The 19,368-nt window shown below is 33.9% G+C and overlaps 1 protein-coding gene across 1 annotated transcript in view; it reads left to right on the top strand.

The window, feature by feature from the left end:
* LOC110023803 (alpha-mannosidase-like) overlaps window positions 1-19,368 on the top strand; it is a 92,796-nt gene that overhangs the window by 68,802 nt on the left and 4,626 nt on the right. Inside the window, exons 21-23 of the mRNA XM_020723396.1 lie at window positions 7,365-7,412; window positions 7,518-7,637; window positions 11,689-11,754. Coding sequence (XP_020579055.1) covers window positions 7,365-7,412; window positions 7,518-7,637; window positions 11,689-11,754 — 234 coding nt within the window. The remainder of the gene's footprint in view (window positions 1-7,364; window positions 7,413-7,517; window positions 7,638-11,688; window positions 11,755-19,368) is intronic.

Genomic DNA, 19,368 nt, shown 5'->3' with positions numbered 1-19,368 from the left:
CTTGGAGAGTGGCCAACAACATACAGATCCCATGCCAAAATAAGTTTTACAAGTATGCAAAAAGAAAAAAAGAAACCAAGGACTGGATCAGGCAAAACCAAACCCCAATAGAGGCTAAAACCGAGCCACTCAAAGCTAAGACAGAGTCCAAGAAAGCTACAGGGCTTTCGAAATTAAATAATTTTTTTTTATAACATGCATTTCGAGCCAGGAAAAGCCACAGGGAGCCAAAACCGAGCCCCCACATGCGTGAAAGACCAAATAAACCTTCCAATGTCTCATGCTAGATAAGAATAAATGAAGAGCTTCATGATACATATCCTAACATGCTTGCAAGAGGAGCTAACATTGTCTCAAAGCCATGCTTCAACCTCCTCATTTGCAGTAATAGAAATATGTCATAATTTCATCTCAAGCAAGTAGAGGAAAGAGGAAAAACTTATATCATGTTATATTCCTATCATCTTAAGCAAGTAATCAAATCCAATCCCTAGAACATGCTCATACTTCCATCTCTAGATGTTGGAGTAACATGCCTTTCAAAAATATAAGTGCAACATTAAGTTAAAATGCCACATTATCCATTGTACCAAGCTAACAGAAACTCGGCATAGAGCAAAACCGAAAAACAGAGCAAGGCGCAAAAGGGGAAAAGGTACCTCTTTGAAGCAAAAAGAAAGTAACACAAGAACTCTAAACGCACTCCTCAATTTCAATTACTCCAACAACAAGAGGACATCAATTCAAGCACCAGAAGATCAAAGAAGTGAGTGAGAAAGGAAAAGAGCAGAGTTTTCTCCCTTAGAAAGATTTTCGGCCTCTTCTTTGGGTCTCCCCAAATGGGGTAAATATATCTATCAGGGAGAAGAGGAGCTCGCTTAAACTCACTCTCCGCAGACCAGAGGCGAGGGAAGTGGGAAGAAGGGCGACAATCGTCGCAGAGAGGAGCAGGGATAAGAGATCGCGCATGGGGGGTTTGCAGCTCGAGAGGCCGCGACATCATGAGAAAAGAGATAAGGATTTGCCGCAGGGGATGGGTCTCACAGACGCGTGCGCAAGAGGCGTCAACCGGCTCACGAACGAGACGGAGGAAGGCGGGGCGAGCTAAGGCTCCGGCAAGAGGCAAACCCCGAGGGTTTAACGGGAGAAGGAGAGAAATGAAGTTAGGTTAAGGACTTTGATATAAGTTATTAATTATAATAATAATAATAAAATATTATTTATTATTATAATTAACACTTAAATAGGTATTTTCCCCAAGACGCGCCGTCGCAATGAAGCGAACGTCCTTAAGCAAAATCGACGTTCCGAACGCGTTGGCGCAGTCCGTTTCGTCATCCAGAGTCGTCCGGGCAACCTTTTCGACGATTGGGACCAAAACGCGTCGCAGTCCGAATTGTATCAAAATTTTGGTTCGAATTCGATTAAACAGGCCGGTGGAGCGCGCAGCTGCGCCAAATCAACGATTAGAGTCAATCCTAAGGCTGTCAGTTCTATAGGAGTGCTCCCTGAGTTCTTTCGGAGTAGTCTTACCTGCTAGGCAATAGCGGTCAAAACTACCACATGGAACGTCAAGTCGAGCGAGGAAAAGTCCAGAATTGCTAACGGGGAGGGTTCCTTCACTGGTTTTCTAGGAGTAGTCGACAGAAAGGTCCTACGACTAGATCCTAGGCTACTAAGGAGGGGAAAAATACATCTCGACCTGAAAGCAAGGTCAACATGCATACTCCCATGTAGATATCCATAATTCAAGCTTTATTGGGCTTTTTCTTTTATCTTATCCATGAGAAGGATATCATCAGCAAAAAACATACATCAAGGTTTATCCTCCTGTAAATGTCCGGTAAGATCATCCATAGCTAAAGCAAAAAGGTACGAGCTTAAAGCCGATCCCTGATGTGATGCAACAGAAATAGGAAAATATTTGGTCAATCCTCTTCAGTTCGAACACAAGTAACAGCTCTAATATACATATCTTTAATGACTTAAATATAAGTCAAATCAAAACCTTTCTTCTCGAGAACTCTCCAAAGGATATCTCTTGGAACCTTATATTAAGCTTCTAAATCAATAAAAATCAAATGTAAAAATCAAATGTAGATCCTCCTTATTATCTCTGAACTTCTCCATCAAACCTCTCAATAAATGTATAGCTTCAATGGTAGACCTGCCTAGCATAAATGCAAATTGATTATGAGAAATCTTTGTAATACGTCATAACTTATGTTCAATTACCCTCTCCCATAATTTTAAAGTATGACTCATCAACTTAATTCCTCTATAATTTGCACACTTTTGTGCATCCCTTTTATTTTTAAAAGTGGGGACTAAAATACTCTTCCTCCACTCCTCTGGCAACTTTTTAATTTTTAATTAATATTAAAGAGTTTAGTATTTATTGAAACTATAAGCATTCATTTTAAATTTAATCATTCTCATTTCAAGTTAAGTATTTATCTTTTTCATCTTTTTTTAAGAAGTCATATCGGGATTACTGTCATTTTATAATGTATCCTTAAAATTTTATGCATAGGTACCCTAAAAAATTTGCAACCGAAACTACACATTAACCATTTCTATTTCATTTATCATGGACGAGTTGCATCCCATATCAGTACCATATGATATCAGTACCATACTGGCGTATTCCTGATTGACATATGCTTTTATATATTTTTTTTTTAATTACTTATATTTAAGATCATTAAAACCATCACTTTCCCTTTTCAGTTTTCACTTCATTCATTTCGGTAATTGTTTAATTTATAATGTCTCTGACTATTAAAGAAAGTATTATTAGTAATGCAAGTATTCATTTAATAAAACCTTACTTCATTACATACAAGTAAATAATTGCTCACCTTTGTCTTAAAAAACTTTTGTAAATATTTATTCATTCACTTCACTTTCTATAATATCACCTAGTTCAGTTAACTATGTATATAATTATAAGAGTCCCACCTAGAAAAAAATTAAATATATGTAGTTTATTTAAATATTTTTTTTCAAATAGCTTTTGAATAAAAAATTCCCCTAATTCTACTCATGAAAATTTAAAATCTATCTAATAAAATATGAGTAAAAACAAAAATATAAATAAGTGTATAAATCCTTGCCTTAATAGTTTGGTTTGCTTCCTTGTGCACAAGATTCCTCTTTCTCCTTTACAATTCTATTTGATTTAGGGTCTGTTTGGGGTAGTGCACCTTATCCAGCTTATTCAGATTAGCAGCTTATCCTGATAAGTTGTTGATCAGCAGCTGATCTGGATAAGTTGGCGGTCTGTTTGGTTTGTGCATTTAAAAAATAGCTGATTTGCAGTTGTTTCTGGATAAATGATATTTCTGTCCCTTTTCTAGATAAACTGGCTAGCAGTCTCCAAATTAGATATAGGATTATCCACTTCTATAATGTCTTGACAAAATCACAATGCCCACTTTGAAGAATTATTAGTGAAGCACGAATTATAAATTTCAAGACTAGAGATGCCTTCGTGAATTGCATTTGCAACAAAACTGCCACTAAAGTCACAATTTTGACAGTTAGTTGTCCATGTAAGAATTACTAAAGAACCAATAAATAAAAAATGACCAGTACAGCTGAAGAAATTTTCCTCTAGCTACTGTAGATGTCGAAAATCAATTAAATACGAAAGAAAAAAAAAATGCTGCAATGCATGTCATGGATTCAGGTTAGATGTTAAAAGGCTTATTTTCCTTTTCTTTTCAGTAACCCGTGTTTCCAAACACTAATTTCATAATGATTTCTCAATAACTGAGAAAGCTAAAGGGAATTTATAAGAAAATGGCTCCAAATTGAACTTTAAGACAACAAAAGCAGGAGCGGTTTGCTAAAAGCATGGAATACTACCTAAGGTTATGAAGAAAATAATACAAATGAGAGAAAAAATGGATATAGCCAGCAAAATTACTAATTCTGCAGAACAGGGTTATCGTTCAACCATAAAGTACTTAAGTTTTTTGCTTTTTGTGATCTCCTGGTAACTCTATCTGCATTTTGAAGCTTGTTTCCCCAAAGGTTAAGAGCAATCAGATTCTAAAACTAGAGGAGAAGGTGCCGCTGGAGTCCTCTCTCGCACTGTTTAATGGTGAAAGAGTTGCCGGTGGAGAGCTGATGGGATGCTGGTGGCAGCGAGGAGAATGGCGTGCACCTTTGCGAAATCATCGAAGTCGAAAATCCTGGAAGATCTAGGGCTCGGATCGAGGAGCAGAGAGGACGCGAGGGCAACGGGGTAAAACGCGAGCGACGAACGCGGGACGCGTGATAGTTCCTTGGTCCCTTTTATTAACAATCCAAACACAACGGTTCGTGAAACGCATCAGGGACGTAATTACCAAACATAATGGCGGCGTTTTGAAAATGCCACCCGCGACTTTAATCCACCCCAAACGGCCCCTTAGCCTCTAATCTTCTAACTTTAATATTTGATTAAGTTAAACCTATTATTAGTATTTAATAAGTAAACAATTATTTCAATTCAAATAATTAACATCATAAAACTCTAACTCACTTTTATCTTCGGCCACACAAATTAGAGCTTTGGCTCTCCACTTCACGCTTGTGATTTTTCCTGTTCACCCGTGCAAGAAGTTCGCATCACTTTTTCTCCCTCTAATTTGTGACTTAAGAGCTTCGATGCTGACTCAATTAAACTTTCTATGAACATTAATTAAATAAACTCACACTCACACATATATTTTCATAAAATTTATTAAATAACTTAATTAAAATATTTAACTCGCCTTATATATTTCAATCGACACACATGAGGCTTCCCCGACTTCGGATCTCCTTCCTCTGAACAGAGCCACACACTTCCTCTTCCGGCTTCTTCTTCTTTCACGTGACGATACGCACTAGGACATTAGTTCCTGTTGCAACCCAAGTTCTCCCTCATCCCCTATGTCTTCTTCGACTAGTATCTGCACACTCATTCTACGCAGGTTTTATGGAAGCAGCATTTTTATCCATTTTTCCACTAAATTTTGATTCTAATTTCAAAACATAATCATCACGATCATTATCATTAGCCTTATCCCAACTATATATGGCCTCCTCTATGGATCATTAGTCTTCATTTATGTATATTTAATATTTATGAGGTCTTAAATCTATTTTGCTCACTATCCATGTTACATGTTCACATTGTTGCATGTTCATGTACACTTTGAAATAAGAACCAAAGCTTCTTGTGTCACTGCATTTTTAAAGCATTGCTTGCCTTAATTTTTTACGTCTTCTTAATGGACCTTGTTTTTATTGATTACTCTTCATAGCTGCATTAATCTACTTTAGCTTAACAATGGCTCACATTACTCAGCCTTTTCCGTTATTCTTGCGCCTCTGCAAATTGTTTCATTCACTTCACCATTGTATATGTTTAAACCTTTTTCAATAGCACTATACCCACACTTTCTTTATATGCTTGCTGTATCTACCAAGGAAGAAGTGTTGATACTCTTGTGCGAGCAAGATCAAGTTTTGAAATGACATTTTCCCCAAGAAAACCTAGAAGGACTACCCATTTCAATAAACTAGGACGATTGTTATCATTTATCTTTCCCTTTTGTGTTACTTTTTCTCAACTTCATCTGTACTATTTCAATCGATCTTATCTTTTAATCTCTGGGGTTTTTTATTCTTTTATTTTATTTTATTTTTTATTTTTTATTTTTTGTGAGCCCTTGCAAATAGATGCTGCTGTTACTCGATTCTTTTAATCATCTATGCATATAGTTATGACTAAAATGGATAATACTATTCCTCTGGAAAAGGAAGTGTGGATTGTTTACTCTTGTGCTATTCAATGAAGGTAGAAATTTTAGGCATATTTTCCTGTTATTCTTTCTGCAAAATTTTTGGCTCAATTACTCATGATTGTTTCAATGCTTACTCCAAATTGAGGAAATCAAACATATAGATTCACGAAGGGCATACAAATAAACATATTCTACCTTTAAACAAAATGGTTGCAGTTTTTACTTTAAATCACGCTTGCATGCAAAAGTTGAGACCAATTCTAAAACTTACCTTGAAATCAGAGCCTTTAAAGTATGCCCCCATTTCAGCTCCTTAATTTCGTGCAGCAACATTTGTCCTGATTTTTGTAATATGCTGGACTCTCGGCTTCCTATTATTGAGGATTTCAATAACCAATTTTTTTGGAGTAACTTAATGATTTTGATGGGAGACTTTCAATATCGACACTCGGTTGGGAAGAGGTTTCAAACCGTGTTTTCCAAGAACTGTAGGAGTAAGAAAAAAATTATCGCTAACCAAGGTTTGCCAGGTTTCAAGGCGTTGTAAATTAGAGTTCATGCAATTTTTTTTTTATGTAGAAGCATACTTCGTGCTTCACGAGCAAAGCAAAGCAAAGCACGTGAGGCCATTTTCACTTCGTTGTGGCGTGCTTCAAAGTGCGGATATTAATTTATAGAAATATATTTTTTATACTTTTTAAGTTTCAAATTATTACAGCAAATACTTAGAAATTATTTGAAGTTTTAATTTACAGATTTACTCATTATTCACCTTCAAGTTATTTATTGTACTGTATTTTTTTTATATCCACTTTTAAATTATAGTTTATATTATATAATTATTAATTAATGCATTTATAAATTAATAATTTTGTAAAACCTATTAGCATATTGGTTAATAAAAATGTCATTTAGCTTTATGCTTTTAAGCAAAATTAAAGTCTTGCACATCGCATTGCTCTTTGCACTTTGATAACATTGGCTTTCCTATGTCATCATTTAAATTCTAATTTTGTTGTCTTTTTTACTATTCGTCTGGCATTTCTTTGTAGTTGCTTAAGTTGTACTCATTTTGTTGAGTAGGATGACTTTTTGTCATATAATGCTCGATTCTCCGAAAATTTAGCAGAAAGATGCACCATTTGAGATTTTTGAAGGTTGGTCTACTAGATGATGGCACTGCATTACTTTTTTTTGGGACTTGAGTCAAGTGTGTGGTTATTTCTTAAGTTGTGGATTTACATATTTAATCAAAGAATAGATCAAGAATTTAAGACCAAATGTGTTCATTTGTTTAAGTAATCAATTTTTATTATTGTAATTATTTAACTGCTGATTAAGTTACTTTTCATTAGTTCGTAACCTTTTATGTTATATACATGAAAAATATGAAAAGAGGAGATAAATTTTATGCATACTAGTACTTTTTGCAGAATAAGTGTTAACTTACTTGACTAGATTATACTACATTGATAGTCGACACTGCGATTTTAACAAGGAAATATTTCATACTTATTCCTGATTGATTCATGTTCCTGTAAAAAATCATGCTTATAAATCTTATTATTTTTTGACTTTAAACAGGTCACAAGAGTATACAAGGACCGGGAAAGTGCTGAATTTGAGTTTACTGTAAGTTATTTTTCGATAGTTACATATATTATTCTTATTATGGTTGATATTTAGTGTAATTATCTTCTTCTAGTTTTTAATTCTGTTTAGCTTTTGTATGTGAAGATTGGTCCAATCCCAACTGATGATGGCGTGGGAAAGGAGGTTATCACTCGGTTAACAGCCAACATGGTCACAAATAAGACATTTTATACAGACTCCAACGGAAGAGACTTCCTTAAACGTGTAATTTTCACGAATTCTACTCTTTGATAAATTCTTCCATGATCTCTTTCTTTTTTGTTTTCTCTGTATAGCTTGGCATAACAGGATTCTCATGCTCTTCTTATTGCAGTAAATAAGGGTTTGTTTGGGATCAATTTTATATTTTGTTATTTGTATTTGTTTTATTTTTATTTTAAAAACATGTGTTCAGTGCATTTTTGCATGCTTTTATTTTTTTTTTCAAAAACATGTATTTAAAAACACACAAAATACCTAAATATAATTTTTGAGTATTTTTAAAAACATTTAACTATTTTATAACATACCAAACATGTTTTATTTCAAGTAAAAGGTAAACAAAACAAAACAAAAATTAAAAATTAAAAACAAAAATTAAAAGTGCTCCCAAACTGTCATTTAGTTATACTTGAATCAAATATAAAAGTACTTTTGTTTTTAGGCATAGCTATTCCAATAATTTGATTCTCAAAAGAAGGCAAATATGTTTCCATTCGCCTTCATGAAAAAAAAAACTAATGGAAAAAAAAAAAAACAGAGCGGTTGTCCTTACTTGTCACTGCTACATGTGAAGTTAAGTAACTACAGTAATTATTTCTGCATTTTTATTAAAGCAGAATAAAAAAAAAAAAAGTCAGTCCTATGGTGAGTACATTAGCAGTTAGCACTATATTCATTATGATTTCTTAGAATTTTAAACTCAATGAATTAGCTAAATTGTATGTTAATCTTTACTGCTGCGTGAAGATAATTTAGATAGGCTGTTTCTAATAATTTATAATTGATATGACACTTCAGCATTTTTATATCTTAAGTAATCTTGATAAAATTTACTCAAAATTAGTAATTTATCATGTATTTTGCATAATCCTGGCAGAAATCAACTAGTATAATATACATTAACAACAACAACAACAAGCTTTTATCCCACTCAGTGGGGTTGGCTACATAAATCATTTTTCTCCATTGCGTCCTATTGATTGTCATATTTTCATTTAATTCTAATAAATTAAGATCATTTTTTATACAATATGCCCAAAGCTTTCTATGTCTACCTCTGTCTTTCTTAATATAAGTCGAAATTAAAACATCAACTCTCCTAACTAGATCATCAAATGGTCGACATTTATTGTGACCAAACCATCTAAAGTGGCTCCCTCTAATTTAGTCCGCCAATCTAGATCATCAAATGGTCGACATTTATTGTGACCAAACCATCTAAAGTGACTCCCTCTAATTTAGTCTGCCAATGGAACTACACCAACCCTATCACAGATATATTGATTTCACATTTTGTTTCCAAGTGTAAAGACACTCATCCACCTAAGCATTCTCATCTCGACAACACTTGGTTTTATGCTTTTCTTTTAAAGGCCAACCCTATGCATTGCAAGTCTCATAACCATATAAAATTTTCCTTTCAGTCTAAGTAGTACTTTTCTATCACACAATAGGCTCGATACATTTCTCCACTTCAGCCAACAAACTTGAATTTAATATCATCCCCATCTATATCACCATCACTTTGAATAATAGACCTGAGATATCTAAAAATTCACACCTTTTAATGAGTTGATCACCCATAGTTACAACTATGCCACTAGAGCTACTACTACTAAAATTACATTTCATGTATTTAGTTTTAGTTCTACTTAAACGAAAGCCTTTAAATTTCAAAGTAAGCTTCCAAAACTCAAGTTTTTCTTGAACTCTTTCTTTAGTCTTGTCCACAAGAAGGATATCATCAACAAAAAGCATACTTCAAGGTGCATCATCCTGCAAATGTCTAGTAAGAGTATTCATAACTAAAGCAAAAAAGATATGAGCTTAAAGCTGATCCCAAATGTATTCCAACTAAATTTTGGAAAATATTTGTTCAATCTTCCTTCTATACACACACAAGTAACAACTCTAGTATACATATCTTTAATGACTTGAATAGAAGTCATATCAACACTGTATACAAAAAATATGATGACATGATTCTCAAAGCAATTCAACGTTCCACACAAAGGACGGTCTTTCGAAGATCAAGAGATTGGCTAACAATAAAGTGGCTCTCAGGAAAATATGATGATGCAAAAAGAGTGGATGGTCGGTGAAGAACCATCCAATCGGTCATACATAGAACCATCCGATCGGTTGGCAACCCCAAGGTCTAAAAGTCAATCAAAGGCAGGCTAGGCGGTCGGTCCACCCCGAAACAACTGGTTGAGTATTGGCATCATTATCAATTGACTAGGCTAAACGATCGCCAGATTTAGTTTCATTCGGACGATCCTATTTGATATTTTATTGTATTTTCCATGTAATTTACCAAAGTAACCCCTCAGAGCTGATGAGTAGAGGGAAAATTTGTAATTGTAACATTCATACCACTTTATCTATAAATATAGGTTATTTTACGGTAAAAAGGTTACGCGTCTTCTACTATTCATTACTATTCTTCCTTTCCAGCTCTGCTCAACGTTACGTTTTATTTCTTGGGTTTGATTCCCAAACTTTTTTATATTCAGCAAACACTTTTCTTCTCAAGAACTCTCCAAAGGATTTCTTTTGGAATCTTATCATAAGATTTTTCTAAATCAATAAAAATCATATGTAGATATTTCTTATTCTCTCTGTACTTCTCCATCAAAGCTCTCAATAAATGTATAGCTTCCATGGTAGACCTGCCTGACATAAATCCAAATTAATTATGAGAAATCTTTGTAATGTTTCTTAACCAATGTTCAATTACCCTCTCCCATAATTTTAAAGTATGACACATCAGCATAATTCCTCTATAATTTGCACACTCTTTTGCATCCTCTTTATTCTTAAAAATGGGGACCAAAATTCTCTTCTTCCACTCCTCAAACATCTTTTAGTTCTTAAAATAATATTAATGACTTTAGTAAGCCAAGAAACTCTCAAATCTCCTAAATATTTTCATACTTCAATTGGGATATGATCAGGTCTTACAAATTTTCCACCATTGGTTTTTTTTTAAAGCAGCCTCAACTTCTTTCTTAACCAAAGCAACTGTAAAAATGAAACATTTTATTATTATTAAAGATATTAATTACTAAGGCCGATCATATTTTCAGAAACTTTATTGAAATGTTCATCAAAATAACTTACCCGTCTGTTGAATATTTGTTTCTAAGAAAAACACTTTTTGATTCTCATTTTTAATACACTTTACTTGAGTTAAATCTTTACTTTTCTTTTCTTTTTGTTGGGCTGGTTTATACATATAGTTTTCACCCTCTTTGATATCTAATTTATTATAAAAATCACTAAAAGAAAAATTTTTACCGTCACAAATTATTCTCTTAGATTCGCTACGGCATATTTTATATTTTTTGTAGTTTTCTGAGCTTTTACATTTAAACTAAATTTTAGAACACGACCAGTATAATATAAAAAAATATAAAAAAAAACTTTTTTTGCTTTTTTTCTTATTTTACTGAAAAAAATATGAAGATGTTAAACATAACAACGTGAAAGTAGATTGCTCCAACGGCGAGAAAAAGAACTTTTGACACCTATTGTGGAGTGGAATTTGAAGGAAGAAGGGCAGAACAGGTCGGGATGGTGCTGGATGTGGAAAGATTACAATTCTTGGTAGAAACATCAGTGAAAATCTCACAAAAAAGAAAGAAACAATTTTCTTAATCATTCTTTAAATCCTAATTTGTATTAGCAAAGAAAATTTTGAAATTTTCTTTTCTAAAGCTGAAGGTAATTCTAAAGGCACTAATAACATTATAAAATGGCAAATTACATCCAATAATTGATAGTTTTGAAATTTGTCAAAAGATATTGTATCATGATGCGTTTTCTAGTTCAATTCTCAAATCTATGGGTGGGGCTTGAATTCATCTTTTCAATTCTTTGGTTGCAAGAAATGCACTGGCTTTTCAATCACTCATCATGTTTTTAAATGCATGTGTTAAGCATGTCATTGTTCAATTAGAAAACAAAAATGTTATAAAGCCTTAAAGCTATCCGCTTTACATGTTTCTTATGGTGGTCTTTATTGATATTTGGAATTTTTGTACAAATGTAGGTTCGAGATTATAGAGAGGATTGGGAACTTAAGGTGACTCAACCAGTTGCGGGGAATTATTATCCGGTAAAGGTTTTATTTTGCCTTGTACAGTTGCTCTTTTAAGTGTTACCATGAATTATAATTTGTTAAGATTCATAAAAAAAGAACTAAAATTCAAGGGAAATGATTCAACGGTGCACAGATGCAGAGTTCAATAAATGTTAATAAAGGTTTATTCTTGCGAAATTCTATGGTGATTCTGCCACAAGCACACTGGAAAACTTTGTTGAATTTACCTTGCTGGAGCTACTATATATTAGACACGATATGCAGATTATTTAGGCATACAATAAGAAAAAATAATTAAAACCACTGAAATTTTTATAAAAAGCTAATGGACTAGACATTTTTGCGAGTAGCTGTTGCGGGCAGCATATTATTCGCAATGGATATAATCAAAATCTAGAGATACATGAGGAAGAAGTAACGAAAGTTGATGTTTAAGCATGCTTTTCAGTTCTTTCTGATTTTGTATTGTGCTGGTAGATGTCCTCTGCCAAGTTCTCAACACAATTGTATGCAACATGTGGAATTCAATATGCAGAGTTATATCCTTTGAAAACCTCATACTTTCAAAATGCAAAGATACAACATTTTAATAATGAAGAAACTGAGCAGATTTTATGTGATGATTACATAATTTAGAATCATTTTTAAAGGAGATTAAGAGATCAGAGGGATATCATTATGTAGTTTTTTGAAAAGAAAAAATAACTATTCCTCATTTTCATAAGAAACGTTTACAGCCACCAAATGAAGAAAGCCACAAAATTCCCATGCTAGAAAAGGGAACGGAAATTACGAAAAATAGAAATTTCTATGAGTAGAAAATGGAAAAAATAAAAATTCCTAAAAATCTGACACGCCTCCTCAAGCTGGAGCATAGATATAGGCCCAACTTGCTTACAAAGACCTCAAAGTTGGACTTGAAAAGTTCTTTGGTGAAGATCTCTGTTATTTGTTGCATCGTCGGAGTAGAAGGTATGCAAATTGCTCTACAATCAGTTTTCTCCATTGCATCTCTTCGTCGATCAAGCTCTGCTCGTCGCTCGTTGATTTCGTCATTTTCATCGTTGTCGCCAATATACATATATATGCATATATGGCATTCCCGCTCACGCTCATGCTCTGCGAGGGTTTCGTCATGGTGATCCCTGGTTATTACTTCACTGCATCTCTTCATCGATCAAGCTTTGCTCGTCGCTTGTTGATTTCATCATTTTCGTCATTGTCGCCACTGTCGATGTGAGTCGTCTGCTTTGTCGATCATCTCGTCTGTTGCTCGTGCGGCTGCTTTGGGCTCAGTCGTCGAGCTCGGAATCTCGTCTGCTTGTGCAGTCGTGCCTTCCAGTCGTCGCCTCTCTTCTACTGTTCCTGCGGCTTCGTCGGGCTCAGTTGTCGAGCTCGGCATCTCTTCGTTGTCTGCTGCTCGTGCAGTCACACCTTTCAGTCATCGCCTCTCGTCCTCAAGCTCAAGTTGAATTCGCAGGGGCTTTGGGTTTCTGCTTCTGCTTCCTATTATGGATTCAGAGTTTGCTCTCTGTTTTGCTTTCTTCACTGTTCTTAACGTCGCACCTCCATTTATTGGGGATGGCTTCGGACAGATCGTATGTTGCTGCCCTTGCGGGTGTCCATGCTTCAGGTACACCTAAATCGTGCTCTTTCCCTCCTTTGTTTTGTGGGCGAAGAGAAACCAGGTAGGAAGAATGGGAAACCTGTCATCCTTTTTACAGAAATTGAAGGTATTCAACTTGCTTTCTCCTATCGATTGAATTTGGTTGGGAAATTTTTGTATGGTCATCCCAAAATGGAACTGATTCGTAAAGAATTTGAGCTTATGCATCTTGTTGGGGAGTGAAAAATTGGACTGTTAGATGGAAGACATATTCTCATACAAATTAATAACAAAGAGGATTACACGTGAAGAGGATTACACGCGCTTGTTTGCTAGAATGATAAACTGGATTGATAACAGAGCAATGAAAATTCTGAAATGGTCTGTGGACTTTGACCCACGGGCGTAACCACCAATCATTCCAGTTTGGATTCGCCTTCCTAGTCTGAAAGTTCATTATTTTCCTAAAAAAGTTTTGTACTCTATTGCCTCGATTTATGTTAAGCCAATCAAAACAGATATTTCTACTTTTAATCTTTCCCGCCCATCAGAAGCAAGAGTTCTTGTTGAAAGAGATATCACTTTATCCGTTTGAGAAAATTTGGTTGGACACACAACATCATGGATATTGGCAAAAGGTAGTGATTGAGTCTTTTCCTTCGTATTGTTCCAACTATCGTATGTTCGACCACTCCAGTTCTCAATGTCACCATCTACGCCCCTAACTCAGACCAAAAAAACACAGTGCTCCGCTAGAGGCAGTGATTTCATCTCCTCCTGATCAGCTGCAAGTTATAACTCTATTGATCATCAAAAGGATACCCCTGAAGATTCTCTATTTTTGTAGGCAATATGACAATCATTTAGTCCCCTGTTGTAGCTCCCTTTCTTTTGGAACCTCTTATAGTGGGGGAGAGGGAGATTCTTCAGACCCTACCTGTCTTAGAACCTACACCGATATTACAAGTGACAATACTTCTACTGCTTCACTATCACCTCATCAGATCGAGCAAGTTGTTAATGTTACTCAGGCTCATGGGGATCATGATGTGCAACAAACTACAACTGTCTGACCAATTTTGGAATCTACTGATCATATGAGTCAATCATCAGATGAGAAATGATATGTCTACAAATCCAGGAGGAAGAAGAAGAATGGAGACCTACTTGAGCTTAGGAATCTGATGGATAATACTTTGGTTACTTTGGGCAATGGTTCTCATGTTACCAATTTGTTAGCCGGCTCAATTCCGAGAACTAGAGCAAAGGGAGGACTAAAGTGGGATATCCCTAGCACTTTTGCGCCATTTGGTAGTTTTTTTATTTTTTACATTTATGTATCTTTGTTTTATTTGGGATTTGTGTGTGTTGTATTTTTGTGTGTTACTTGATAGTCACCCAAAATTGGAGATCATTCGGAAAGAGTTTGATGTTATGAAGTTATTGGGTTGTTGAAATATTGAATTACTTGATAGTCAACATATGCTTATTCAGTTGTCTCACGATGTCGAATGTACTCGCATTTTTTCTCAAAAATTTATTAAGATCGACAACCGTTTTATGAAAATTCTGAAGTTGATTGTTGATTTTGATCCAAAAGCAGAGTCCCATATCATTATTGTTTGGATCAAATTTTCTAGGTTAAAATTATATTTGTTCAACTTGGAAATACTATACTCTTTAGCAACTGCTTACCATAAGTCTCTTAAGGTTGATAGTCTTATGTTTGTTGTCACCAGACCCTCTGTGACTTGTGTGTTAGTTGAGAGAGATATCACTCAACCAGCTCCGGATGAGGTATGGATTAACACCACTCACAACGGGTATTGGTAAAATGTTGAAATAGAACCACACCCTCCTTGCTCTCATTGTAGTATGTTTGACCACAGTTCTACAATTTACTTAGCGAAGAGGACCACAGTTCTACAATTTACTTCGTGAAGTTTATGATAACAAATATTTTTTTTAGCGAAGAGGATCTAAATATGTATATCCCTATTGAGTGGGAGCATAACCAACAAATACACATTTTTTAGTTCGAGGTTCAATTTTTTTTTATTATGAACATGAATGTGAATAAATTCAGTACACAAAAATATCTTTAAAGTTAAAGAAGATGAGAGCTGATTTGTTGGGTAAATTTTATGAAAAATATCAAAACTTATTTTTAAAGTTTAAAATTTTATTAGGTGTTCTATTTATAAGGAATATAGCAATAAGAACAACTTCACCTTAAACATATTTTGGCACCTGAGTTGTAAACAACATTGACCGAACTACTTCCAATAAGTTTTTATTTTTTCTTTAATCGCACCATTTTGTTGTGGAATGTCGATATAAGAGCTCCGATGAACTATTCTTTTATGAACAAAAAATTGACCAAAAATAATTTTGAAGCATTTTTTTGCATTATCATTCCCTAATATTTGAATAGTCTTTTAAAATTGTTTTTGTATCATGGTGTAATTTTTTTTTTAAATTGTTTCCATTTTAGATTTTTCATTTATTAATTATGTCCAACTTAATTTGTATGATCATCAGTAAACGTGATAAAACTTTTATTCTGGAATATGTAAAAGTGTTATAAAAATGTCATCTGTTACTATGACTAAGAGTAAATAGTGTTGTTCGTTTGTAAGTTTGGAAAGAAAATGACATAATGATGATTAACAAATTGACAAATTTTACATTGAAAAGATAACATTTTTATTCTGAAATAAATTATGAAATAAGTTTTTTAAATGTTAAAAATTAGGATATTTTAACATATAATGCAAGCCACCTTGGTCTAGTGGTTGAGAGCTTTGTCTTTCAACCAAGAGGTTCTAGGTTCATGGCCTTGTATATGCGGTGTGTGTACGTTTGGGTTTGTGGGATAAAACCCCAATAACGTCATAACACAATTTTATTGTCTTTGGAAATAAAAAATAAAATTCAAATAAGTACTTTGAAATTGTTTATTCGAGTCAAAGTCCATTGTCAAAATAATAGAGTTTTTTTTTCCTTAGTACTATCAATCATCCTTCTAGTGATCCTTTATTGATGCTCATAAGAAGTTAATTTTACACCAATGGTCAAATATGGTTTTACTAATTGACAATAAGTTGAAAGGCAAATTAGAAATATGAAGCGCATCATGAGGATAGTTCCTATCTCAATAATCACCAAGAGAGAACCATCAACAATTTTGAAATTTTTATTATCTAAGGTCTATAGGATGAGAATAATTTAGAACAATCAATCATATGATCAATTGCACCAGAATCAATTATTCAGGTGAGTTGAATTAGGAATAACACAACAATACAATGGCTAAAGAGTTACGTAATTACTGGAGCTATTAGTGGTTGCAGAATTCTTTTGAACTCCTGTCATCATCACAAATTTATATGACATCATCAAAATTAGAGAAGGGAAAGAGAGATGAGCAAACGCACAAGCAACAACTACCTCAAGGCGAAGAAGTTTGAGCAAAAACTGTAATTTCCTTTGCCTGTTCCGACTACCTGATTGTTCTCGAGTGGAACAACAAGCATGTGAAGGTAGATGTAGACCAAGGGAGTCTAGGCGACAATACTAGTATCTCTCGCAGGCGATGATTTTTTAAGAAGATAATTATAAATTTTCATAGCTATAGAGGCTTTGTGCCCTATCAAGTGAACTATATAATATATAGCTATGGGATTTAAGTCATTGGGGAACTTACGTGCTGTTATCGTGACCATAATAATGTTGTCATTTTACAAATCTAGTTAAAGGGCCCAGGTTATAATTTTTCTTTTTTTGTGGTACCATTTGATAATAGTATCACACAATTATGGAACATGTGTCATGCCCATCTTTGAAAGTGATTATAAATGTATGTTTGATATGACATTATCTCTTTATGAGCTAAGCAATCTCAAATTTGTTATTCTCGATAAACTGTTAAGGAAGATGATGAATATTAGCTCTTAAGCTTTAAATGACATATCTCTTGGTGGTCCATTTGTAATTTTGTAATATCTTAATAGGTTATTATGTTATATTGGGATTTGAACCCAAAAATCCTTTGATTTGAGTTTTGAGGGCATTTTTTATACTAGGATAATCTTTAGTTGAGATATATTATAAGGATTTCCATAATGGAGTTAATTTAAATTATTGAACTTCAGTACTTGTATATTGTCGACTTTGCCTATTTGTTTGTCGAATCTATCTACTTGTTTGAATATGATTTAATTTTATTTGGATGTTTATTACCTATAGCCCATGTCGACTCTACTTTATATCTAGAAAATTGGGTCCTTAGGTTTGATCTCATGATTGTTTCTTATAGGTTTAAAAATAGGAGTTTTTATTTTAATAAAATGGATTTTCTTTGAAAGTGGCATTGAAGGCCTTCTCCAAATGTAAGAATAGACCTCCTGTCATTTTAATCTTATAGTAAAAATGCTTGCACCAGGAACAAGTTTTAACATTTTTCAACGCTAATTTAAGGAGCATGGAGGATCAAACTTGATATATGGTACTTTTGATCTTGTCTTATAGTCCAGGTGGCCTACTCGAATACGTATGTTTAAAATTTTTAAAATGATTGAACACTTTAAAGTAACTGCATGACTCTCTAGGCAGAAAAAATTGAGTCTATCTCATTTTTAGATTGTGAAATACTCTTTAAATTATATTCAGCATTTTTAGTTTATTTGTGGAACATGCAAACAAAAATGTTCAGTGTTTGAGTGCACTGCGCATGTCTTTTGATGTGCTTGCACTATTTTCTGAGTGTTTGTACATCACATTGGCATGACTGCTGGTGCATTTGCATGATGCTTTTGCTTAATTTTTAATGCATTTGCATGTTTTTATCGAACACGATGCATCAACATGGTGCGTTTACACTGTTTTTGAGACATTAAATTTGAGTTGAAGATTGTCTATTAATGCTTGTACATAATTTAAAAATTATCCCGATTTAAAATATTTAGATGAATTTTGTGTTAGTAAGATGCATGAAAAGTTTCATTTTTAAAATTTAATTGATCATTTTTTGTCTGTTTGCTTGTATATTATCTGTGGCAAATATTATGTGTTCAAAATGACTTTTATTGCTTGCATTTAGTTCATAATCTATGCAAAAGAGTTCTAGAGGAGTAGAGAAGAAGTCTTGTTCACGCTCACTGCCAAGTTTTCATGGACCTTTTAAGTTCTTATGCTATTTTATAGCTCTTTTCAATTCATTTGATTTAGATTGAAGCACAATCCAAGTACTAAATGGTTTGCTTCATGCTTGGTGAGTTATTTAGTCCCCTATGGGTTCTTTATATGTTCAATTCTGTGTGTTGCATTTTTTTGGTTGTGAAATATATCACATTTTAAATGTTTGATTTGTTTTTATTTATGTTTAGTCTTCATTTTGTTGCATTTTTTTATACATATTCATTTCAGTTTTATTTTATTAGGGTCATTGTGTAGAAAATATTGACAGCCTACTTATGTTTCTCCTGCATAAGTACATTTATAGGTGTATGACCTATCCATTATACCAAAAAGGTGTACATGATCGGTATCCTAACTCATTATGGTCGGGGGTCTTCTATAATGGATATATGCCTGCAAAAAAGTGTACGCTTGAATTTTCTTTCCTTGTTGGAATCTTGAGTAATTAAATTTGAATTCCCCCTTCGTGCTAATAAAAGTGCATGTTGGGCTTGCTCACTGCATTGTTAGTATCATCTGCAAATTTTCCCAAATAAACTTAAAAAAGTGCTTGCAGGTTCCGCTTGTCATGCTAAATGCGTCTTAATCAGGATTTTAGGAGTTTCTAAAATTTGTGTATACCACGCTCCCTTTACATGCGAATGCGCGCACAAAACATAGAGAGAGAGAGGAGAGAGAGAGAGGCGGTTTATAAACGGGTAACAATTACGTAATTTTGATTGAAGGAGAGTCATTTTGAACCTGATTTGCGTGCCTTTTTGTTTGCTGCTTGCCATTTTCATATTGAAGTAATTGGTGTTGCAAGAGGTTCTTTTTGGGTGTTT

This window comes from Phalaenopsis equestris, unplaced genomic scaffold (assembly GCF_001263595.1).
Source record: "Phalaenopsis equestris unplaced genomic scaffold, ASM126359v1 Scaffold000232, whole genome shotgun sequence".
NCBI lineage: Eukaryota > Viridiplantae > Streptophyta > Magnoliopsida > Asparagales > Orchidaceae > Phalaenopsis > Phalaenopsis equestris.
The sequence above is the reverse complement of the archived record's forward strand: the minus strand, read 5'-3'. Positions and strand labels throughout refer to the sequence as shown.